Here is a 26,281-nt window from a genome sequence, read left to right on the forward strand (position 1 = left end):
CGCAGACATTTGACACACGACACTGTGGAATAGGTAGCTAGTGATCAGAATCGCCTGATAATAAGTTTCATCTGTGAGAAATTCACGGGTATGCCCACATCTTTTTTCTTTTAAGCACTTATAAATACATAGGGACAGATTACATACGGAATACGAATATGAAAAAGCCTCAGGAAAGCATGAATGCAATTAAACACGCATGCAAACGCGGAAGCAAGAATCGTACTGCGCGCGGCCGATCAGCTCCAGCCCAGCTTCTCAAGTGAGACATATTCTACTCACACAGCACCGCCATGCGGCGGCGGAGCCGGCGCGCGACGGTCTGAGGAGAGCGTTCGCCAAGGCAGATAGTATAGAGGAGGCTTTGGCAAGGGGCCGTGGTGCCGTGGCTCTGCTCATCCGTCAGCTGACTCCACAAACTGTGCGACTGTATTGATCACAATGTCGGCGAACCTCGCCTTTAAAGAAAACTTCGATTCTGAAAAGGCAAAAGGTAACATGGCTGAAGAGTGTTTTACATTATAATGTTTTGGAGTTTCTGGCGTCGACTAAAGCCGTTCTTCACTGCTTGGCCATTTCAATGTACGCACCTCAGGCGCTCTGGAAGACATACTTGCTGCGTTTGACCAACCTGAGAACTTCGCTAGACTTCAGGACGCCAAAGACTTGGCTGGAAATGACATGCTCAAGCACATGCAGGTTGTCTTCCCACTGCTAACACAGATAGAAATGGGTGTCATCGAAAGCTACGGCTTCACTCGCGATGGAGAAGGTGCGTATACGTACAACAGTGCAGTGTTATCCAACTCGTTTGTAGAATGAATGCAGACGTCTGCGCCGCGGCAGTTTAGGCACCCGAAGCATCGTATATTCTATGCTGTCGAGTGACGTTAGTAGTAGAAAATGTACATATAATTAATCGCGCTGGTCACCAGCCTGCGCCATTAATGATTATGCGTCTTAATGCGCGCATGTTTAGGCAATTAACTCAGTAGACACAGTTAGGGAACGCCGAAGGACGGATGCGCTACTTATGGGACATTACATGTTGCTTCTCTTTATTAGGTGTCTTGCAGTTCGCCCAAATCATCAAGCAAATGGAAAGGGAGCACCCTGAAATCGCGCGGCTGAATGCCGAGCTCCGGGCTCATTTCATCCCACCGATGGTGCCACCCTCGTTACCAGACAACTAATTTATATCACTCCTGCTTGCTCGCAGTCACTGCTCGAGTCATTTGTGTCTGTTCTACGTGTTTTTTTTTTTTTTGGCATTCATGCAGTTTGGTATAGTCTTATTTTTGATGAAGGATATGCTGTAGCCCGTAATTTTATAGTTTATTCCTCGTGCCAAATATCAGTCAATTGTGCTTTTATTGCTGCTTCTGGTGATTTTCGAATCCATAATCATTTCATTCGCTTCCTTTTGACCTTTCCAAGAAGCACTCCCTGGTCATTACCCACCCGCACGTAGCAGTACACAGCGAGTAATATGCCGACACTCCCCAGGGAGCGCTTTTTTGGAAAGGTTTATTCACTTGTAAATGCTATCCATTTAAATTACCATCTTCTTTTTTGTGTTGCTCTGATTCTGAAGTTGGCTGACATTGTAAAAAAAAGACCTAATAATTCACTTCATTCATAATGAAAGGAAGCATTTGAGAGCGTGCAAATAGGCAATTTATTGATGTCATTTTTGATAACACTAGAACAACAGGCCAGGTATGATGGACGTTTTTTTTTTTTTTTTCAGCATTGTCACCCAAGTGTGTCCTACCACAGTGTGCTTCGATTATAATGTTTCATTCTTGCTTTCATGGCTGTCTACACAGACCTCGCTGCTAATCATGCATTTTTGAATGAGGCTGTTTGAGTCAGTGACATTAGCCTGCAATTATGAGATGAGCCTATGTATGCCCCATCAATTTTAAGTTTATGGAATGCAATATTAGCAAAATATTTAATTTCATTGCCATCTTTGCACACAACCTGGAATGGGTAGATAGATATATGCAGCCTAATTCTGAGTGTGTGTATTGCACAGTGCAGTATTAAATACTGAGCAGTGTGCCCTGCATACTAATTTTCTGTGCCAGAGTTGCTTTCCATACATTTTTGATACAAGGTGTACTCAAAAATGAAAGCTTGTGCTGAAAAAAAAAAAACGGATAGCACCTAATTAGTTTCATTATTCACAACAGCTCAGGTGTTTGTCATGCTGCTGAAGTCTGCGCAGAATTGTCATTCAGGCAAAGTTAATTTTGATCAGGAAAGTGAAAAAGTAAGCTGCCTCAATGTACTGTCTTTGATGCAGCAACCTGAGCACATAATTGCTTACATCTGTATAGAAATTGCGGTAAACTGTGGCGGAAGTGCTGGATTGATGTTTAGAGCTAGTTGCTTTTACTTATTTATGCTTGATGTAAAAGGAGCCTTATCTTTCCATGTAAAACACTTAGTGAATTCAGGCTGCAGTGTGTTCATCCTCATTTATTTAGAACGCTTTGCAACTCTTTTAATGGTTGTCTTAGCTTATGGCAACTGCACTTTCCAGAAACTCCTTGCACATTCGTGTGCAGTTCCCACACAGATGACTCTGGAGAAACTATACAGGAGTGGTGGCAATAACAGGAATAGTCTGCTGAAAACCTATATTGTGTGCAGTGAATTTTTCAATGCAGTACAAAGATTTTGCTCGTATTGGTGTATTTGCAACACTCACTTATAATTACAGAGCACAGCTGCAGTTGGGAGGTGCAATTGTTTACGTTCACAGTTCAGCAAAATTGCTTTGAAGGAGTTCTAAAATGCTTTACACAAAGAGCGATGTTTCCTTGCTTTCATTCTCAATTTGAAATCATTAGTGTGTTGGGAGCCAAGGTACAAGGCTTGGCACATCATCTGCGTGGTCCTTGGCCAGTAGCGGCATTGCTAGCGTGGTAGAAGCTACATGGGCAGGCCTTGTCTAGCACATGCAGTGTGAGCATTCCGTGACGAATCATGCATCTCTGTGCTGCATTGCTTTTTTTTTATGGTACACGCTAGCTTGCTCTCATTTCTGAAGAAGAAAACAAACCTGTGCTGAAATGTTATTTTCAGTGATAAGAGATTGAAAGGAGCACAGAAATATGTCAATTGTGTACAAGGGCCACTTTTCGGGGGTACTAAGCTGTTTTCAGCCCCTTCCTGCATTTATTTCAACCCTAACCCTTCCACTATTCTTCATGGCATTAGCATGCTGCTTGTAACATCATAAAAATAAGAAGTCACCATTGGGTGGCTTTGTTAAGCGTTGTCAAAAAAACTAGCCTGAAAGCAGTCTGTTCTTTCATTCGAGTAAACGCTGGCAGAAACCTGCTTTGCACTTGCAAGATGTATGCGGCTAAAAGCACCATCACATGTAGCCACAGAATGCATCATGCACCATCATTCAAGAAACTGCTACTATGTCTCCAGCTGATGTATGCATAATTCTCATGTACTATGTGAAGACTGACTTGTAAGCTTAGTGGCCCAACTTGTGGCACTTAACAGAAAAACTTTGTGGCATCATGCACGCAAGCAGCATGACACCATAGCTTCTAGAGCGCTGGCAATGCCCAAATGAGAGAGGACCTTGGAGATAAATAGCAGTTTCAATGAGAGGCAATTCACGACACGGTTTACAGTAGAAGTGGAAAATTGGTACATTTTTCTTAAAGGTTAAAGGCAGTTTAAACTCGATTCCACACTGAAAAATAATGGCTTGTGAATAGCCTTTGGAACCAACTCTTCAGACGCCATGTCCTGCTATAATAGTAAGTGGCATTGCTGGCTGCAGCAGTGGTTTTGCGAGCACTACACACTGTTTGGGACATTGTAATGCAACTGAGATGTTTACGACTGTGCAGTCTGGATGTGATAACTTGTCAAGGTCAGGGCTGCTTTGGGAAAATCTTGGATATGTGCTTGCTGTTTGATTCAGTCTGTCAGTACCATGCATTCTCAGCACTTGAAGCATGTTGTTGCTGTCCATCACTTGATGGGCCACATGAGATCACAGAATGTCCACAGCTGCAATAGCGTCTGCAAAGCATAATTTTGAAAGTTACCTTGTGTTTTGTGGCCATCATTAACATGCTCATTATGAAAGATGGAACAGTTGTGGTGCTCAGAGCCTCAAATTTAGCTGCCACGCAAAAAAGTTGCCATTGGTATTTGAGAGGTCTCGATTTGGCTGCACTTTCTGTGCAAGTTCAAGAGGTTCAGCATTCTCGCACTCGATCTGACTCCGTGCTACACGAGTTCTTCTGCACTAGCCTCCTGGCGAGTTCTCTTCTCGTGCAAGTAGTGCAAGGTGCTTGGCGCGCTACATAGCAGATAGCTCCGCGGCCATTTAGTGAGCGGTGTTGAGACCATGGTCGAGACAGCCGCGTACCCGTGATAGACGTGGCATCTGCGCTGTGTCATCGCCAAAAAGCTGAAATGATAGTGCGCGTACATATGTGTGTGTGTGCGTGCATGTGTGCATGGTGCACTGTGTATGGGTTCTCATCTTTCTGTCCAGCTTCGCATGTTGCTTTACACCATTTCTTTTTTGTGTGCAAGTACTATTATTACACGCAGCACGATGGAGCGTTTCCATAAGAGGCAGATGGTGAGATGTTTTTTAATACGTGGGTTATCGCAACATTCGTGATGGCTCGCTGCGACATCAGTACGTCTTCTTACTGCAGCTACTGGCCTTGAAGTCACCGTCAGCCCACATTTTTGCCTGCCAGTTAGTCTGAAAGTCACTCCACCGTCACCGTCTGCCGAAAGTGAACTCAAGTTGTTGGGTTCAAATGTAGTCGGAAGTTAAGCAACTCTTTCCTTCTGTAATTGGCAGACAACCGCAGTCACTTTTCGATAAAATGGCAACAGCCTGAATCGCGCGTATGAACTGTAAAAAGCCGTCTCGAGCGGAAACCTGAAGAGGCAGCAAGCATTGAATTCAAGAGGTTATTCAAAGTATCCGTTGAAATGGTGATGGTTGACCGGCCTGCGCCACTTTGCGTAGCGCAACAGAAAGTACGGTGTCAAATTCTTCACCACTTTTGTAATTAACAAATTTCATAGCCGCTCCACAAGATGCACCACTTCGAACAAATGCACAGCGTTAAATACAGCTAGCACAACCCCGTGCATATGTCCAACCACACGACAAACACGAACAGACGGCCGCAACAGACAAACGTTCCTGCACTTATGCACTCTCTCGCCGCAAGAACTGGTGATGCACTGGCACGGCACTTTTGTGAACTAGTGCAGAAAGTGCAGCCAAATCAAGGAGACAGCTTGTGTTTGTGTTATATATTTATGCAGTAACCTACCACCTTGCCCAAGCCGCCTTGCCATAACTGAGAAAGGCCTGCATGCATTCTGATGAGCCCTGTTCATAATTAGATACAACAGGCTGCATATTTCCCCTGCACCACAAAATTCACATCACTGCCTAGTCCAGAATTTAATGGAAGGTGCAGAATGCCTTGGAATGGTGATGCATCAAATGGATATAAGATGCATAAAAAAATTTGAGGTGCACTTGAGCTCCGCCTTAAGGGTATGATATGATAGTGTTAGTGGGTCCCTTCTGCGGCAGGGGGGTCCTCTTTGCATGTTATTTCACACTGACAGTTATTTTATTTGTTTTTTCATTTACCACAAGACCAAGTCTGACTAACTAAGTCGAATGAATGTTCTTCAGGGGTTGAGGGGTAGCACACCTGGCTCACAATCCATGGACCAGCGATTAGAGTCCCGGCTCAACCATATTTCTTTTCAACGCAATTGCTTTTCTTTCTTCAGAGGCACTACGTACTAATGGTGGTGGATTGATGGTCAAGACCCTGCAGACTCTTGAGGAATTGTGTGCGATTTTTGAGGCGTTTGAATTACCTGTGCGAGGTCATGTGGTTCCGGCGTCGCGGCCCTCTCGACCAATCCTAATTTTCTCGACATGCCAGTTACGGCAGTTTCCCATAACACTATTGCGTGAATGCCAGTTACGGCAGTTTCCCATAACACTATTGCGTGAATACATTGGTGTCTATAGGCTTTATGCCAGGCTCATGTGAATGTGATGCAACAAGCAGAAAAAACTGAGAGGAGCATATTGATGGACCACATAGCTCAGTGACTTCACCAGGAAGCTCATTGTAATTATACTGCTTAAGTACAAAGGGGAGAACTCTTGGTAGTAATGTGCCATGAAAGGACTACAGACACCCAACTTTAGTTATGTGTTTTCTTCTTTCAAATGATGCGTTATTAGATTTCTTCTCTCATGCTCTATTTCAGGATGGCTGTGACGTGCACTTTGTCATGTGAGGCACAAAAATGCTGCAATATAATCGCTGATACGTAGCTTCAATTCTTACAACACTTAAGTTAGCCTGCATCTAAAGCTGGAATGACAACAAACAATGTATCGGGAATTATATTACCGTTTCTTTCCTGCCTTGCATGACCTAAACGCCAGCTACACATCACAGCCGTCGTTCGGCTGATGAAACAAACAGCATCAAGAAGAAATTCAATTATACATTACTTAGCGGTCAAAGGTGAATGTACCACTTGTAATCCATATGCACTAATGCCCAACGCATTATTTCAAAGAAGAAAGCACATGAGCAAAAATTTCTTGCCTGTGCTCCTTTCTACATGAGCAATGAATGCGGTACAGAACTGCTTCATGCATTATTTTCTTTGAATGCGATTTCAGAGGTGCATTCCTCACCAGCAATTACTGTGCAGAAAGTATGTTTGAATGTGACAAAAATAAAATGCTCTTTTTCTGTTTTGTAGGACTTTATTTACCATAGAGTATACTGCACCTTGGCACACTGCTGCACAAACAGGATCAATAAAACGACTGAACATGTAAGATGACTGAGTTAATATGTGTATGGCATCTGTGAACATAAATTCAAACAATGGTACCTTGTATGATCACTTAACCACAGAGTATACTGCACCTTGGTATACTGCTGCACAAACAATAAGAATGACTGAACATGTAGGCTGACTGAGTCAATATATGTGTGGCATCTGTGAACATAAATTCAAACACTGGTACCTTGTATGATCACTTAACCACAGAGTATACTGCACCTTGGTATACTGCTGCACAAACAATAAGAATGACTGAACATGTAGGCTGACTGAGTCAATATATGTATGGCATCTGTGAACATAAATTCAAACAATGGTATTTTGTGCAGACATTTAACACAAATGAAGTAGAGACTTCTACCACGTTTTACATTATGCTTGCACTATACGTAGAATCAACATGAATTCAAACAATGAGAACTTGCATCTTGGAGCAAGCAGTAATAAATTGTATCACATTTTAACACAAATGCAATTAAAACTTACCACAGAAAGTTCATGCAATGCTAGCAATGTGAACTTAGTCTTAACATACATTTGATGAATGATAACTTGTAACACAAATGGAACAAAAACCATGTAAAGTTTACACGGTGGCTGCAGTGAGTCAGTGTTCATTAAAAGAATGATAACCTGTATAATCTTTGAACATAAATAGAATCTAAACTCTTATCATGTAATATTTACATGATGCTTGTACTGTCCATGGCATTATTGCATGTGCATTTTCCACTTCATCTCGAATTCAAATTTCTCCTTTTCCTTCCATGCAAAAGCTTGGAAGCAAGGGGATAAATGTGCATTTCCTTTTGCTTCCATGCAAAAGCTTGGGAGCTGAACCTAATGTCATGGCAGTTACCTTTTCTCTCATGGCTATTACATTCGTAAAATGGTCCGGCCACACGTAGACTGCAACTCTGAGCATGTGCCACTGCTTATGCAATTACTGCATGTATAGGCTGAACCACACTTGGCAAGACCACTTAAGCATGTGGTTCGATGGCGCTTGCAACACTACCTGTGGACATGTTGCATGCTGGCACTGTGAGAACCACAAAACCACATGCTCAAGTGCTTCTGTTGTGTGTGGTGCATCCTGTGCATTGTGTGCGAGTTTACCGTAAGCTGTACAATTCATAGTCAAATTTCACCCTGACAAGATAGGCGATCTTGGCCTGGCTGCTCGAGTACACAATGTACTCGTTGTACTGGAGCGCCGATTTCATATCTTGATCCAGGAGCAGCCGTCCACATGCTAATACAGCGCCACTCTTCCTGAAAGAGCAAGACAGAGGTACACTATTCATACCTAAAACAAACACAGGAAAATGCCGCTTGAGAGCATATGAGTGCAACGCTAGTCTAAGTAGGCAGAAATCTTGTGGAACGCAAGACCTTCTCTTGTTCATGTACCTAACTACTGTGCATCTCCCTCTACCGTGCGACAACCACTGAAGTATCAAGCAAAGCTTTGCACAGCCAGCATCAAGGTTACAGCCATGAAAAACATTTTCTTATGGCCTGAGCATGCAGCCTGAAAACAGTGCAGTGTTTCCACTAAGAACATGGGTAGTACGTCTTCCACCTTGGACTGCATAATGTGGTCACAAGAAAATTCAGTTTCTCACAACCAAAGGTCCATAAAGTATTGACACTGGGTGTATATATTAGTCGCATACCCTGTCATGCATCAAATATATTCGCATTTACAATTGCATTATAGTTGGACGGGCGGATTGATGAAAAGAAACCTTTATTTTTTCTTGGATTTGCCGCATCTTTAATGAAAAAGGAATATAGCCACTGGCTGGCTTCAGAAAATTCTGTGGGCACTTAAGTCTGCTTACGTAGAGGAATGCGAAAGCATGGAACTTTCTAGAACGTGGGTTTTTTCCATGACGCCAGTATGTGTTCTATTTATTATTTTATCATGTGAAAGTGTTAGATGGCTATGTACTGAGTTTCGTGTCAGCAGAACTTTCTCCACATGATTACGTCCTGTGAAGATGTGCAAAAGTTTGTGTTAGATTGTGTGTGATGAGATCTTGCTGTGGGAAACATTTGGTTGATGAATAAATTGCTTCTTTAATTACACTTCGGCGACACAATAGCCACAGACGTCAACTTTAGCACCTGGATGTCAAAACGGCCACGGACGTCGACATAGCACCTGGGCGTGAAGACTAAAATAAAGTAAAAGACAATAAAAACAAGAAAAATGAAAATAAATTAACATAAAAAAATAGATCGCGTACTGGCGTCCTGGAGAAAACCCGCGTTCTACTAAGCTCCATGCTTTCGCATTCCTCCATGTAAGCAGAGCAGACTTAAGTGCCCTGATTACTTTTCATTCTTTATTTTATTTATTTTTAATCTTAGCTTTGACGTCCAGGTACTATGTCGACGTCCATGGCTACTGTGGTGTCCAAGTGCAATTTTTGCGTTTAATTACTTCAGTAATTACAATTCAAATTTTCCCCACTGCAAGATCTCATCATGTGATATCTAACATAATCGAAGTTTTGCACATTTATCTTCACAGAACGACGTAATTGTGCAGATCAAATTTTGCTGACACGAAACACGGGGATATTGTGATGTCAAAGTGCAATTTTCACGATAAGTTACCTAATTGAAATTCATCAACCAACTTTTTCCCATGGCAAGATATCATCACGCACTATTAACACGATCAAAGTTTTTCACATTTATCTTTATGGGATGACACAATCGTGTGGAGAAGGTTTTGCTGACGTGACATAGCCAAAGTGTAAGTTTTGCGTTTAATTATTTAACTAATTACAATTCATACACCAAATTTTTCCCACAGGAAGATCTCACGCACTATGTACCACAATCAAACTTCTTCACATTTATCTTTATGGGACGACACAATCGTGCGGAGGTTTTGCTGATGTGATATAGCCATCTAATGCTTCCGCATGAATAAATTTCTTTGTACACACTCACAAAAATCATCAAATAGGCAACTGCTGAGGGAGTGTTCTCAAACTCCAAAGCATCATTGTAAGGAGGATCCTGGAACGATTTTGACAGCCTAATTTTAGAGTATTAAGTCTACAGAGGTCTTCGCAAGAATTCAAGTTCAAAAGCAGTGTGTGTGTGTGTCCTGCAATTAAGATTAAATTTTTTTAGACTTCAGAGCTCAATTGATTAAAATAACACTACACGGAAAGTCACTGAGCGACAGAGGTCATCTGGGTGAACCTCATCACTGGGTTTGTTCAAGTGGTCTCGGCAGTAATTCTTCATTTCAAACACAGCCAAGTACTGAAGCTCTTGATTACTTGATGCCCAGTGCTATTTAAAAAAATACAAAAACAAGCCAATGCAACACTTCTGGTAGGAAGTAAAGCCCGTGTATTCATAAAATGGTGTGGTCTTCACTACAGCAGTTGCTGTGCACCAGCAGGTTTTTTGACCTGGGGCCGTATCCAGAGTTTAGGCCACACTCAATAGGTTGAAACACTGCAGCGATGTGGTGGCTTGGATGCAGCAAAAACTATTGAAGAAACCAGGCAGTGATGTCACACACATAGCACACACTCCTATAACAGGTGCTCAAGGACCCCACTGAGATAAATGGCCAACAAGGCTGCATGCTCCAAAGTGGAGCTTTTCACTTTGGAGTGAACTTGTCAGTGTTACGTGTCGGCCGGCTATAGTTTGTATACAGGGCTTTCACTTCGTCTTATCTTGCCTATAACAAATTGGGTGGACAATCATTCTGGCCTGTTTTTTGTTTCGTTGGACGATTTGGTAGCTCCTAGGTCTAAAGACCACCGGTTTGTTGCAGAAACTGTTCACTTTATGAAAACCAGATGGCTGGCGTCACTATCACCGAAGTTATTGCAGCATCTGCATTTGCATGCATTGAACGCTGTGACAAAGCGTAATGTCTCAAAAAATGCTTGTTTTTACTGCTAGCAAATGTGCATTCTTTATTCTAGAATTCTCTCTTGGCTGTCTGAGCATCCTGCATCACGGTTGTGTGCTCTGTCTAGCAGTATGAACCCACTCGTGAATGGTCAGTTGCTAGCAACGTATCACTACACGCATCTGACATGCCAAAAGTAGCTTTTTGGCATCACTTGCAGTTCTCAACAGCTGCGTTGCTATGGCTCTTTGTTGACGCGTGAGTTAGCTCCCAAGTTCTCAAGAGGTGGAGGGTCTGCAAGCACTTGGCACCAAGGCGAACCTCTGAAAAACTTCCGTCTGCAAAGTCCCCCAAAGCATAAATGAAGAGAAAAACTGCAATAAGTTGTTTTTTTTAGCTCATCTCTTTTATTTATTTACTGCCGAAAAATGAAAAGCCCGAAAGCAACATTTAGAGTTTCTTGCGGTGTGTGTGCATAAAAGGAATGAAAAACTTAAATTACCGTCTGCACAATGGTCCGATCACAGCAGCAGCTTGTTTAGCAATGTTGCAGACTGCAAGTCATCACAGCGTCTTGCTGGTTCAACAGGACAGTGAGTGCATGCGCCAAATTTTCTTTTCCTCCTTTTTCCTGTCGAGATAGATGTAAGACGCTGTGTTGTGTGAACAAGCCAGCTGTCTTTTATTTACCATTGGTGGTCAGCAGCTGCAACGGCCGCCATCTGTCACTGCAAGGCCGTGTGTGGCTGTGTAGATTTGATTTTCTTTTTTAAGTAGGCCACTGCTCTTTACGATACAGAAAAGAGTATCTGAAATATTGTCCACATTTATTAAGCTCACTGGGTGAATGAAGCAGCTTTTGATTACCTCTTTACTGTGGCATTTGATGCGCAACTACAAATGTGGCTGAATTTTTCTTTTGTCACGTTCCATTTATCAACAAAGAGGAATAGCGCTGCTGGACGTTTCGCTGCGGAAACTGCAACAAAGTGACATTCTGCCACCACTCACGATCACACCCAAACTAACATCGGCTTCCGGCGTTTCGACCATAGGTGTGCCAGACAACTTTGAATACAGGCTCTGTAATGAGCCATTTCTGCTGCACTGTGGACTGCAAAGCCAATTCACCTGCTAAGACAGGTGAACAGCTACTTTTGATACTCGAAGCCACTCTGTCGCTGAGTAGGATATTGCTCCAACGTGAACAGTAGTGAGTGACGAGTCCTAAAGTTGTGTAATGGCAATGTCCCTTTCACAGGCCGAGCCCTTGTAGTTGACACAGCCTTTACACAGCATTTGTTCAGTTTTTACCTGCAGCCTGCTTCACATGCGAGGCAGCGCCTCAGAAGATGAACTTCTGTTAGCTGCGACTCATACACACCAGAAGCACCCATTTGGGTTTGCAGTACAAAGTACAAATGTGGCACCTGCATTTTATCATATTACCCAACTCAGGAGGACCAAAATTCTAGTCTTCAGTTTCTTGGGAAGGAAGCAACTTTGAGTTTTTGAACTGCTTGGCATCCATGTGAAAAGCAAAACCTCCTTACAGCACAAAACAGCCAGCATATGCCCCTTTGGAACCTGCATGAGCCTCCCATGCAGTAAAGTGGCAGTACAGTACGGTACAATAAGAGGCAGTAGGTTTGCTCAACTTCAGAATATTTTTTCTATGGCAAAATGACAATTACACTTATAAAAAACGCAGCGATACTCCAATAAAGTAAGCTACCAATGAGCAATATTTCATCTTTTACTTGGACCCCATCAGTGTGAAATTTGCAGCCAATTAGTATGCAGCAAAATGCACTTTTTCACAAATTCAAGATTTTTTTTTTCTCTGAAGCTTGCGTTATATCTTCTTATATTTTAGGTTGGAGATCTTTAATGACCAGTACAGGTCTCAGTCAGCCTGTAAAAATTTTTGTAATCAGCAGAAGAGACCCCTAAATGTTTTCAGAATTCCAAAAAGGTGCATAACGAAGAAACAATTATATATTGCTGTTTTCTTGCTGCCTTATATGAAGGAAATGCCTAAAGATAGTTTAGACAAAACATGAAGTACCAGAGGAGAAAAAATTTTGGTTTCTAAATTTTTAATTAGTTTTTTACTTTTCTGGTAAATTCAAAGGGCGGCCACATATCCCGAAAGTATTTTTGTTGGCAAAAATATGAGAAATGACTTTTCACTGTACAATAAAGTGCCATTAATTTTCTTGAAGAAATCTGGGAGGGTCAGGCACAAACTGTAGTGCGTTTGACATGGAATGACCTTGCTTCCTTTTGTTTCATTTACATTTCATACCGCAGATCATATTTTGCCATTAATTCATACCATCAATTTTAAAGCAACCTCAGTGGGTCTGTTCACGCAGTTATTGTGACTAGTGAACCTAATCATGCGGCAAAGATATAGCCACATCCATGGACAGTCAAGGACCTCTACGTTACTCACTTGACAAACCCAAATGTGTTAAAAAAATCAATTAGTGCAACTGCTTCTATAAAATTAATATAGCACTAAAATTCCAGGCTCCTCTTACTAGCCTTGTGTGAATGAGCACGATGACAAGGCTCTCCCTTTCTGTGGCACTGCAGAAGCAGCTATTGGCATGAAGTGACAGCTTCTACAAGCAGGCTGCTCTTGTGCTTTTACAAATAAACCACACAAGTCTGTAAGCTGATATTAGCATACGCAGGTTCTGCTGTAGTGCCATAGAAAGCTGTATGCTAGTACAACACGATACTTTGCGAAACAGAAAAAGAAAGGACAGAAAAGGTGCATTAATCCCCTAGCGGACTTGGACGAGCCAGGCTCATTGCAAGCCAACCGTCATTTCTGGCTCATGATGAGTCCAACTTGCCGTGTGTTTATTGGTAATATGTGTCCAGTTTAAGGCGAGTAGGGCTCGTCCAAAAGTTTTTTTTTTTTTGCCGATCGATGGCAACTTGGGTACTGAATGACCATTTTGGTATCATTTAAAAAAAAAAATGTCCATCAGGAAGTAAAGGATGTACAGGCAGAAATGCTATAATGAAGTGCTCTGGATTAGTTTTGACCCCCTGGGATTTTATGACGCACCAACATCACAGAGCACACAGGTGCTTTTGCATTTCGCCTCTATCGAAATGTGGCTACCATTGTGTAAATAAGACCTTGCCATGTAGTTTACCTTAATGATTAAAGATTTATCAAGAACAGCTGTCGAATATGCCTCAAGTCTGTGTGTGAAGAGAATGAAACACCAGACTAAAAGATGAGCACTTGTGCAGCTCTCCACTTTGCTACAACTAAGTTCAATTAAATTATGCATGAGCAGTTGTAAAGCCATTACAGCTGTAATGGTCACTTCATGGCCAAGCAATGTTCTTTTACAGCACAACAGCAGCAAATGGCACTGCAGTTTTTGTTTTACCACTACAAGTATACAGCAGAATAATGTGCACTTATATAGCAATGTTTTAAGGGGGGACACTGGTCTTGGACCTATTTTCTACGGTTGTGCGAATATTCGAATGCCTCCAATATCGAAGCTAATAATGCAGTATTTGATTAGCGCTTTCGAGTGAATAGCAATACTTGAAAACCACGAATATTTTCTAACTATTTCGAAGTTCGAGAATTCAGTGAGATGCGCTGCTGGATACAGCACTCTACAGTCTTATGCACGCTCTGACACTTCCGCGAGATCGGAGTGCTCTGGACGCCGACATGCGCCGTTTGCATGGCGTGGCGGCCGCGTCCACAAACTCTGCCTTCGACGGCTGCACGGTGTGGCATGTCGCCTATGAGCGCATGTGATGGGACAAACCCCAGGCAGCTTTGATGCGAAAGCGAACGCACCATGGAGGGAACTAGAATGCAGAACTACCAGCATGCCTGAGGTGAGAACTCTGTTAGAGCTGGCCTGCATAGTTGGGGTGCCGCTGGAAACCAACTTCGAAGCCGGCAATACCTTATGCACCCTCCGACAGTCGAAACTGAAGGAGAGGTCAAGCGCCGCTTATTTAAGGCACCGCGAAGCGTTTTGATCAGTCCACTTCGAAGAGCACAGTCATTCTCTTGCACGCACGATCTTGGCGTAGGTATGCCTCCCTTGCACTTCCGTGCTGCCGTATCACGTGGCGAAAGTACTAGCCTTAGAAAGATTTACATTTAAACCTGCAATAAAAGTGCACCCCGCTCCTTTACACAGTGGCACATATGGCAGTGCAAGAGGACGTGCTCACATCTCCTTGCACCTCCGTCCGGAGTAACGCAACGCGCAATGTTACGTTGTTGGTTTACGCAAGGACCCATCACAAAAGTCTCAGGTACCGCGTCCTCTGATTGGCATATGCGACAGCGTGCCACGTGACGCACTGCCTTCGCCGGCATCTTTCAACTCTTGCGTAATGGACTCGGGCCATTGCCTCCTCCGGTACGAACATGCGATCACGTGTGTGCAGTGCAGTTGCGTGACCGTATGCCTATACTCCGTTTCATACTTAGCTGTCTACGCAGCCAAGGCTACGGTGCCTGTTTGCGATCCTCGTCCGCATCATAATATAGTGCGTCAAAAATAAAAATAGAAATGAATTGACAAGCAAAGTGAACAGTAGTTGATATTATAGTAGACCGATGGAAGTGTTTTATTTTGCAAATAGATTGATTTTTCTTTTATGTTTTCCAGAACCGAGTGACGCAGATTTTTCGTTTTCTCAGGCGCCGGCTGTATCAGGTTTTCGCAGCTGAGCCGGCAGGTCTGTTTGTGAAAATGGCGTCGCTGTCACCTGCTCGCTTGTTTTCTTCCCCCGCTTCGACTTCGAAAACATCTCCTGTTCGCCTCTTTTCCAAGGTGAAGTCTCCAAAGTTTTCTAAAGACTGCAAGGCGGTGATAGTTAATGTCTACGCAAGCATAAGGAAGCTCCACCCCGAGAAGACTGTGCGTGACGTTCTCGCAATTGTGGGCGAGATGACCGGAGTGAGCCCTCGGACAGTTGTGAGGTTTAAGAAAGAAGGTCTTTCTGGCGGAGTAAAATAATTGAAGCCACACTGAATTCTATCACCCCACAATTAATGATTCATTGTGTGCAGCATGCGAAAAAATCCGTGAACACCGAAAAACAGCGCCTCTCAGCACGTCCGTTGCCAACTCTCACTTCACTTTCGTTTCCCTGCGGAAAAAGTTAACAGCACGCTTCTTATTAAAGAAGTCATTTCATTTTGATAACAAAAAAGGCCACTTATATATGGCTCGCATTTAGACTTTCTATCTAGAGATTCGCCGAAAAAAGATAAAAAAAAAGAACAAACCTACACTGAGGATCGAACCTGGGCCCCCTCACAAAATGAACAAACATGCCCGCGCTTCGTACCACTCAGCCACGACGCGAGGCGGAGTGACACATTTTGTTAGTTTTTTTTTGACGGACTACTTCCGTACCTTTGGCTGTGTAGACAGCTATGTATGAAACGGAGTATAGTGAATAAGGTCGGAGAAATGGCAGCAGCAAATGCGGTGCGTCCAAAATTTCAGGGTCCAAAAAATCTGTCAACAACTTTCCTGTTTAAAATCAGCAGCATGCAATGAATCGCATGGTAAGGGCTTAAGATTGTGATGCTTAGTGCACTTTGTGCTGCTGCTGTTTGAAATTACCTAACGCATGTTGAAAGCACTTATTTTTATTTTGTCTCATTTTTTTATTTCATTAATTTGCCTTGATGGATTCTGCGAACCATGTCTTTTGGTGTAAGGAAATGAGCTCTAATGAACTGACTTTTTTTTTTACTACTACTACACTTCGAGTCTCAAGCCATTCGCCATTGAGTTTCTAAATATTACCTAGAGGGAAAGCTCACGCCACTGTCTTATGTGAGTTTAATCTTAAAGGACTATAGACACCAAATTTTTGCCTGCATGCTTTTTTTTCTTTCAAACGATGCATTCGTATACATGGAGCATCCTGTGGTATTCGCGTACGACTGCTAAATAATTTATAATTGAATTTCTCCTTGACGCTGTTTTGGTTTCGGTGTCATCAGTCGAACGATGACTGTGACATGTAGTTGGAGTTTAGGTCACATGAGGCATAAAAAAATCGGCTGTATATTTGGTGACAGGTCATTTTTTGTCATTCCAGGTCTTGGAAGAGGCTGGATTAAATATTGTTGTGAATTAAAACGACATATCAGTGATTATATTAGTTTTTCTAGTGGATCACGTGGCCAAAACATCAACTTGACGTCACAGTCGTTGTTCGGTTGATAAAACCGAATAGCATGAGAGAAGAAATTCGATTATAAATTATTTAGTGGTTGTAGGCAAATATCACCCGGTCATGTATTCTAATGTCAAATGCATCGTTTGACAGAAGAAAACGTGCAATAAAATTAGGTGCCTAGAGTCCTTTAAAGGGCACTTCATCCACCATGGGAATGCCGGGAAGACAGCATGGCATACTTGGCTTGGCCCTAAAACATGGCTGACTACAGGAATACAAATTTTAGCAAATTATATGTTTCAAGGAAGGGTTTTTTTTAATCAGTATGTCCTGTAATAAAACATGGTAACTGTACATCCCAGTAAATTAGCAGAAAAGCAGACAGGCATAAATGACCGCCGAATTTGCCCATGGTGAGAGAGGGCTTTCTCTTCATACCGCCAAATATAGCGAACCTTGGGAAATATTTTTTGCATTTAACAGACACACTTTTTAGACCATACATTCTTGCAAAAAAATTGTTTTAGTATATTTCTTTTTCATCTACATAATGCAGCAACCAGCATTGGGAAATCAAGCACAGGAATGCTCAACATTCAGAGCTGCAAGTTATATGTAAATGGCATGTAATGTCCCACACCACCATGCAGGCTGTGAAATGCATTGCAGTGCATAACTATGCGTGGTTAATTTTTGTGTGTGAGTGAGGTTCTTGTGCACGTACCAAAGCCTCAGTAAATGGGTGCAACACTCTCAGCGCTGGAGTGGCTGCTATGACACTTGCCTATCCATGCCCTTGGCGCACATTAGTAGAGGTTTTCAGCCACAAAGTCTCGGTGCATGCTCGGTGCAATTCATACTGGCAGAAAGAATACAGTAGGGCTGAAAATGCAGCACATTGTCATGCAGTTGCATGTTTGCATTACAGACGAACTGAAATTCACTTGCTTGAGACAGTTGTTATGCATGTTAGCTTGTGAAGTAAATATTTCATAAGCCATAGCAAGCATTCGACAAAAGCAGTTGAGCTGACCAGAACATTAATCGACAGCAAAACAGATTGTGCATCTTTGCTAAGGTTATGAACCATTGTTAAGCACAGACTTTTGGGAGGAGCTCAACGCGCCGCATGAGCCAATTTTAGCGCAGCAAATAAAACGCGGTCTATGTTGCTTGCAGGCAATGACAGCTCCGGTGCTACCGCGTGGCAAGAAACCCTCCGATGCAGTGCACATGAAAGCTTTGTAAAGGCTATAAAATCACAAAATATTGTAAATTGTATGGTGTTTCGTCTAGAAGCGATACATGGGCAATGAGGGACGCCGTAGTGAAAGGCTCCAGATTAGTTTAGACGGGTTCTATCGCACAGCACACGGATGCTTTTCGCGCTTTGCCGCCTTCAGAACGTGGCCGCCGCATCCCGGATTTAAACCGGGTCCTCCGATTCGGTAGCCAACTGCCCTAACCACTAGGCCACCGCAGCTGGTGTAGAAAAAGCGCCACAAGTACTCCGAGGATTTGCATGATGCAAGTTCTTCGCCGTCGCAGCCAGTCTGCTATAATGTGCGCATTAGTGCACTCTTAAATAATGCTAGACTACGGTTCTGGTATTCCATATATTCAGCGCCTGGTAGCGTGAAACCTCTCAGAAATATGTGCCCTAACATATATTAGATATCAATGTAGCAGCTGCATGATATTAGTAACAACAAGAGAACTTTTTAGCGAGTGAATGAAGCGTCATAAACTTCTGCGCGAACAGACAACGCATGGTGAAACGTTCGCACATGCAACACTTTTTCGCCCTTAATTCAAATACGGAACGTCGAGCGCGGACATAATAATGCACGTACAGCATTGTACACACGCATCTTGCCGAACGACCAGGAAGTCAGAGTACCCAGCATGCATTGCGGCCCGTTCAGATTGGGCACCACCTATGAGGGGCAAACAGAATTTAGGCCTAGCAGGCACCAGACACAGTGCTCAGCTCACTTCGAGTCAAGCACGTTCGGATGCTTTGGATCACAAATGAACTGCGTGCGTAGCTGCACTACACAACCGCAAAGCACACAAAATATCAGCAAAAACTAGTCGTAGTCGTAAAAGCAAAACTGAACAATAAAAAAATCCATTCCGTAGCACAGTCAACAAGCCTCTAGATGTCAATCTGGTGTGCCATCTCCCCGTATGCCTCTGGCACCCCCCATGGCGGATGAAGTGAACAGCCGCCAGCATTCCCTCTAGTGTACAGTAAGAAACTCTCTGCTATTCATTTTGATTCAAAGATATTCACTTTGCTTCGGAACTATTCGAGCAAAACTATTCGCTTTGAACTGAAAATTCACTATTTGCACGTGCCTGCTTTTTTCTTTATTTTTAGTCCATACCTCATGAAACTATACCACCTTTCTCAGTTTTTTCAAGCTGATTCAAAATCTTAAATTGCTTTCTTCACAGATTAGTTAGTTCCTATGATAATTTATTTTAATTAGTCATTGATTAATACCTTGGTGCAAAAAACGGCTCAATAACAATAAATTTTTATGCATGGCTGCGTAGTCTCATAGTCTAAGGAGTAAAGAGTGCAATAATAGAGAGTTTAGCACAACGTTAGCATGATAGCTGACCTGAGGGAAATTACGTGAGCGTGCCGTAAGCATCTTATCACTACTGAAAATTTTAGTATAGCATACCAAAAATGTTGGGTGCAATCTACATTACATAAAGGCGGAAGACGGTTTTAAAATGGTTGCCACAGCCGGTGATTCACCAAAATATTACATTTGGGAGCCTTTTACAGTCTAATTACACAGCTACGCTTATTTCCCCCAGCAAAATGCCCAGGAACATGCCTTGGCGATTCAAAGTCTGCTAAATAAGAACTGCAAGCACTGCCACCATGTAGTTAGGAAAATACTAAATACAAACCGCTCAATTTTTTGCTGTAGCTATAAGCGAAGCAACACAGCAAAGGAACACGATCAGATGCAACACAACTCTGCAGCATGCGTGGAGGAAAAAAAACTGAGGAGAGACCGCGACGCCAAGGGACCAGCCTTCGCAAGCCAAGCGCTTGTGAAGCCGCTCCCTCGCCTGTTTTTTGGCTCTCCCTGTCAGTCTTATTGTTTTGGTGTTGGTATGTTTTAGTGCGCGTGTCTGTGCAGCCTGTGGTGCGGGCGTCTACAGCAAGAAGGTTGATCTACAGTCAGTCTGCTACGCTAGTCTGTGCATGCGCGCGCACAGCGGAGCTAGATATCACCGCACGCTATCACGTGGAGTGATCACGGGCAGAGTCTTCTTTTTAATGTGTTTTTACTTTTTAGGACTAGGCTTCAAGGCTCTCGCCGGATGCTCCCTCCTCAGTTTTTTTTTTCATCCATGGCTGCATGCCACAATGCCGCCATCTTGTTTGTTAACAAAATTCTGGATAGTCTTGGCTTTTCTTCTATTTATATTTTTTTTTTCATTGTTGGAAACTGTTTAAGCTCCTTTTATTTGCACTATCATGTCAAACTATAGTGTACTAAATTCTAGACTAGTCAAACAGTCAAGTTTAAAGCTTTTTTTTCTAAGAGTGCACTTTGCCTTCCTGTTTAGCATCGCGTAACCTAAAGTGTCACTCGGGATGCTAAAGTGCACTCCCCATAAGTGCACTTAATTTGTGCACTTGACAGGGGCATTACCTTGCTTTGATGGCAAAGTGCGAGCTGTAATTCAGACTAGTTTTTAGATACACTCTCCATTCTGGCGCTCCTGGGCCTACCGTGGCCTCAATCTGTGCTGAAAATGTCTGCAACTGCTCAGAAGAAACAACCGCCAGGAACATAACAAAAATTGGTTTCAAGCTTTGTCATAGTGTTTTATGTATTTAAACAATTTCTCATGGCAATTTATATATATACAATTTTTTTTTTTCAGCATTAAACATCTGATCACATCATGGAAAGTATTCTTGCTTGAATGATTTGTATTTAAAATTGCCTATACTACATATCGCCAAGTGCTCGAGAAATTTTTCTGGCAGAAATAATGTTACTGCATTAAGTGGCTGTAAAAGACTTAAATATACTACTTTTGTAAGTTAGCAGCAGTACCGACCATTTTAAAAGGACCTTTAGCCTTCATGTGAAGGAGATGGCGGTTAACGTTTTCAGGACACTATACTAAAACTCTCTGTGGAGCTTGCTTGCTTGCGGCATGCTAACGTAATTTCACTTAGGTTCGCAATCATGCTTTAACATCTCTATCTGTCCTAGATGCCAAGATATTGACATACTAAGACAGCCAGGTGTCCAAAACCTTCACGCCGTTAAATCGTCCGCTCCAGCGCAAATTCAGCCCACACGATGATCTAAATTGATATTACGATCAAAATACTTATTTCCAGAACAACAAAAATTGCGGAGTTGGAGAATAATAGCTGTCGAATCTAATAATGTCAGTTTTAGAAATCGGTTTCTGGGCCATTTTTTTGGCTCCGAGACCAGTGCCCTCCTCAAATTATGCAAAACAGAGAAATAACTTACGTGACAACATTTCCCTCGGGGTCTGGAGAGTATTTCCCCAACCCCTGAACACTGTGCCGGTCACATGGCAGCTGTGAATCTGCATTCCGTTGAGAATTCATCCGCGTCACCACGCTTCCCAGAGATACCTGCACATTTCATTATAAGAACTTGAGTAAGATGGCACGTTATTACCTGTGCGTGTACAGTGCTGATGCTTAAATGTCACAAAATAAGCGCACAATTTATTTTTGAATCTAGCTTTCAACTAAAGACTGGGTGAAGGGCTTCACAAAGCACATTTCTCCACATATATTTTTGATCACTGCTACATACCGTGTGTTCTGTATTTATCTGTCCAGGTTGCGAAAAATTCTGCGCAAACTACTGGCCTATTTGTGCTCAACCATCAACCGCAAGGTAGCTTATGATAGTCCGAGTTTTTCGATTAAATAATTTAAAATCTGAACTTGTCTGGAACTGGCATAAAACTGCAGTCGTCTGCGGCTGAATTTTCGTCGCAGCGAGCAGAGCAGCCAATTCGAGAGGCTGCGCCATCTGGGAACTGCTAAACCCACCCCAGCTCTGAGCAGGGATATTGGTTGCCTCGCAGTTCGGCAGAACTCTCTCGAATCGGCTGCTTCACTCACTGCGATGCCATCAGTGAAATACATGATGTTCCTGTGCGGTCAAAGTGACATGCAGTTTACATTAACCTTTTTTTTTTCTATACCAGCCACTCATGTAGCAGTATGTACCGCATAAGTGGCTGTCTTAAGAGTTGTCTTGCAGAAGAACGTCGTACAGCCGTAACAAAAAGTAATAATGCCTAAGTTAAATGATTGGGCCGTGAGCAGAAGAATGTCGTACAGCCGTAACAAAAAGTAATAATGCCTAAGTTAAATGATTGGGCCGTGAGCCAAAACATAAGTGGATGTTTAGTTCTCAAAATTAATTGTCACATAATGGTTGCACTCGGCGCTAAATGAGAGCCCCGTGCACCCTATGCTCTGCATGCTGAAGCAGCAATGAAACTGCCATGGCTTAACTGTTGTGTAAACTAGAACACGACATGTTTGTGCTGTTTATGCATGGTTTCGCATTGATGGTTGCTTGTTACGGTTTCAAAAGTTTTCAATGTCCTGACATGAAATGGAAAAACCTACCTGTCGAAGCGACTGACCAAAACAGTTACCACGTGACCACACTGTCACATACATGGCAACAGTGGGCGTGTAACGCTTCTATTGATACCGATACTTTCGAATTTCGAACCATTGTGTATATATATATGCCAGTGTAGCGGCCATGCCAGTGTAGCGCCCTCCCCCCCCCCCCCCCCCCCCCCCCCCGGACCACCATTTGCATAAAATTTGGGGGCCACCCGTTTGACGCTGAATTTTCGACGTGGTGTCAAATGACTTGGTATGTCCTGAGGGTAAAATTACTAACTGAGATAAAGCCCAAAACGTGGGATTCCAAGGACAAGCTTTCCGAGGACCTTCAGATGGCCATTACGGCTGAACCGTTTGTCACAGGGGGTTCTGGATGGTGTCAAACGATTCGCCGTAATGTTATGCACACGTTTATAAAACTTATTAACTGATATGACAAGGAAATATACCGGACATAGCGAAGGTGGCTGTAAATCACAATAGAAGTGCAAAATCAAGGAGGTAGATGGCACTGCTTGTGTCTTAGAAGGGATGAAAGGAAACATCCGCGGATGTTTGGATTTGGTCTTCTCCATGTTTGCTGAGCACACCGATGTAAACACTTGAAGCTCCCATAGCTAATGCTCTTAAGCCTAACACTGAGGCAGTGTTGGCCGAGAAATATATTTGTTTTCAAGCGACAGAAGACGTTCTCATAATGTCAGTGCTGCCGATTGCATTTGAAATCCCTGCAGGACAGAATGACAAGGCTTTTTTATGCCTAGAAAGCAGGATCAATTTTTCAAACAAGTAATTAAGATGGATGTCGCAAAGTTCTACAGTGCGCCTAGGAAGTGCTGTCTGGCGCTGCAACTTTTTGCTCTCACACGGTGGAATCCTTTACTAAAGGACACTGTAGATAGTTTTTTGTTTTGGAAACAGCTGCAGTTGATAATGAAAATAATTAACTGAGTACAAATGTGCTCTTTTGAAGAACAGGGCTGAAATCCTCTGATTAAAAATGTGTGGAGTGAATGAATTTCTCAAGTTTTTCAGCCATTTAAGTTGATTTTGTAAAGTAGGGTGTCCATAGTATATACAGACACATTTTCAGATTTTTGTAAATAGTGGTACATAATGCGTGTCTGAAAGGGCTAAAGAACAAGTCGAGGGCCTTAAACCAACCTGAAGGCCAAGAGATAGTGAACAACTGTTTATCCAACAAATAACTTTGTTTTTCCCACAACAGCTCTCAGAAAATGAGACGAGGAATTGTTCAACGCTGGCTGGAAGGTGCACATTTGCGCCTCCTTTTTGCTCACACAGCTTACTCTCAGCGACAGCAAACGTTGACTGGAAAGTGCTGGCTTTACATCAAACTTTGTATGCAAGCTCCATGCAGTTATGAGCACACTGCGTGGAAGTAGTCTGTCACGAATTTGCGACACTGGGCTTTAAAAAGTTAACACACAATGCACACACTGGCCATGTGTCACAACTCACAACACAACAAATATAGTTCAGTCATACCCATGAATAAGCTGCGCTCCCATGACCCTGTAAATAAAGACAGGCTGCAACACAAATCTTCATATCATGTGCAGTGACCCTGAATCTGACATTCTTTAGTTTGGGGCTTCCCTAAAAGGATTGAAAAATAACAGTGAGAAGGACCTGAAAGTGTACCTGCAACCTGTGACCTGTTATTTCATATAAGAGGCAGACTGCAAAGTATGACAAATTTCAAAATAATTTTTCGGGCTTTCCAATGAGGCAAGAGACAAGAATTCAACAAAACTGTTCAAAAGGTTTCCAAGGTGCTCCACTCATAGCCTCTTCCACTAGAGAGTAAAAAGAAACTGTGTTAAATGATATAGTGCAAGATAATTCTCTAATGCAATACTGTGCACCTTTTGTGGAGGAAATGAAATAAGTTGTGCAGTGCTCAGTGGAAAAGAAGAATCAGTCAACTAAAAGCATAATTACCTCACAAAGAAGCAGCAGCCCCTCTTTGGACCGGCGTCCAGAGGTGCAGTAGTTGGCACTCTTGCTGACGCAGTCAGCAAAGTATATGCCTTTTCCAAACATGTGGCCATTGCTTGGAACCTTGGGAGGAGCAATGCGGAGTCCTTGACTGAGAATACCTGCGAAGTTTGAAGCTTGTGAGCCATGCCACAGCATTCGATGATTTCCTACAGAGGAAAACTTCTGGGATTTCTTGTGCACTTTGAACACATTCTGTACCACTAGCCGATAACTAGTGTGTGTTTCCCCTTGTGTGTTAGCCACAGCTTGAAGAATAAGCTGAAAAATGAAAAAAAAAGACAATTTAATCTGCACTGCTGCATTCATCATAGAACAGTTAATAGAAGAAATTTTTTCTAGCTCAAATCTAGTTTCATATTAATTTATAAAATGCAGCTATAGTAAAATTGTAAATTGTGTGGTTAAACGTCCCGAAGCACTGGGTATAGTTTTATGGAATTTAACGTCCCCCGGTGACTCGAGCTATGAGGGACGCCGTAGTGGAGGGCTCCGTATAATTTCGACCACTTGGGTTTCTTTTATGTGCACTCACATTGTACAGTACACAGGCCTTTAGCATTTTGCCTGCATTGAAATGACCGCCATGGCTGGCATCAAACGCAAGTGTTTCAGGCCGGCAGCCAAGCACCATAACCAGTGAACCACTGCAGCAGCTTAAACCAGGAAGGTTCGGCCTTCACATTTCAGTAAAAAAAGGCGTAACACGCTGCACCTGTCCAGCAACACCCTGGTAAGGCCTTTCTCATAGTGGCAGGCCATCCGTAAATGGCATGTCTTTTATACTGAAGGTGTCTACTTGAAGGAGCAGCCACTTGCACCGTCGGCTGTGGATTTCAGCTCTGTCTTCGTACCTGCTGTTCTGCTGCCAGCTCGCTTTTGGCGCAGCGCACACATGCTGCTTGCTTGTCAAGAGCAGTGACATCACTGACGTAACACAAAGCAACCGTCTAGGCTGTGCACTGGAGTTTCAGTTTTGGTTCAAAGTGTTTAGGCAATTCAAAATTATCTTTTGAATATCTGAAATGAATTTATATACTCTGATGAGAAAGCCCTCAGCAATATAAATCAGCCGTTAACTGACTACGGTCAATAATTTTCAAGAGTTGCCCTTTAAGAACATCCACAGTAGAGGTGCCAATGGCATCAGAATCAGACCAGTTACACATGCACTGAATTTCACTGCACCTGCATTGATTTATATCTTCAACTTTGCACTGTATACAGGCGTTTTCACTCAGAAAATGAAGGTAAAAGTTAGTACAAAAAAGGCAGGAAATATGAACAACACAATTATTGCCCGGTCTCTATACTTCCAGTTTTTTCCAAAGGGCTCGAAAATGTAAGAAATGCCGGAGTTGACAGTTTCTCTTACAAATATAATTTAATAACAATGTCAGCATGGCTATAGGCAAAACCTTTCCACAAAAGTTACTTTAGTAGTACAAAGACAGGATTATAGATAATTAAAAACAAAAATAATGATGCAATTTACCTAGATTACATCAAAGCTCTTGATAGAGTTAAGAACACTAGAATGATGTGACATCTGATGACTTTCA

General features: G+C 42.6%; 2 protein-coding genes across 5 annotated transcripts in view; one reads left to right on the top strand and one right to left on the bottom strand.

The window, feature by feature from the left end:
- The first annotated feature begins 325 nt into the window (after positions 1-325).
- Positions 326-6,817, top strand: LOC144113265 (protein C10). 2 transcript variants are annotated; one of them, XM_077646251.1, is made up of 3 exons: positions 326-493; positions 596-772; positions 1,751-6,817. In XM_077646251.1, exons 1-3 carry the CDS (start codon positions 442-444, stop codon positions 1,840-1,842), a joined length of 321 nt encoding a protein of 106 aa, XP_077502377.1. In that variant the 5' UTR covers positions 326-441; the 3' UTR covers positions 1,843-6,817. The 2 variants fall into 2 exon arrangements, with proteins under 2 accessions (XP_077502377.1, XP_077502376.1); XM_077646250.1 differs by having other exon boundaries at positions 336-493; positions 1,066-6,817.
- Positions 6,697-26,281, bottom strand: part of LOC144113264 (poly [ADP-ribose] polymerase 2-like) — a 58,408-nt gene continuing 38,823 nt past the window's right edge. For all 3 annotated transcript variants that reach the window (XM_077646246.1, XM_077646249.1, XM_077646248.1), the window contains exons 10-12: positions 24,663-24,980; positions 21,544-21,671; positions 6,697-8,184 (exon numbers count right to left, since the gene is read on the bottom strand). In XM_077646246.1, coding sequence (XP_077502372.1) covers positions 8,025-8,184; positions 21,544-21,671; positions 24,663-24,980 — 606 coding nt within the window. In that variant the 3' untranslated portion in view covers positions 6,697-8,024. The remainder of the gene's footprint in view (positions 8,185-21,543; positions 21,672-24,662; positions 24,981-26,281) is intronic.

The sequence above is a fragment of the Amblyomma americanum genome, chromosome 1, assembly GCF_052857255.1.
Source record: "Amblyomma americanum isolate KBUSLIRL-KWMA chromosome 1, ASM5285725v1, whole genome shotgun sequence".
Classification (NCBI taxonomy): Eukaryota; Metazoa; Arthropoda; class Arachnida; order Ixodida; family Ixodidae; genus Amblyomma; species Amblyomma americanum.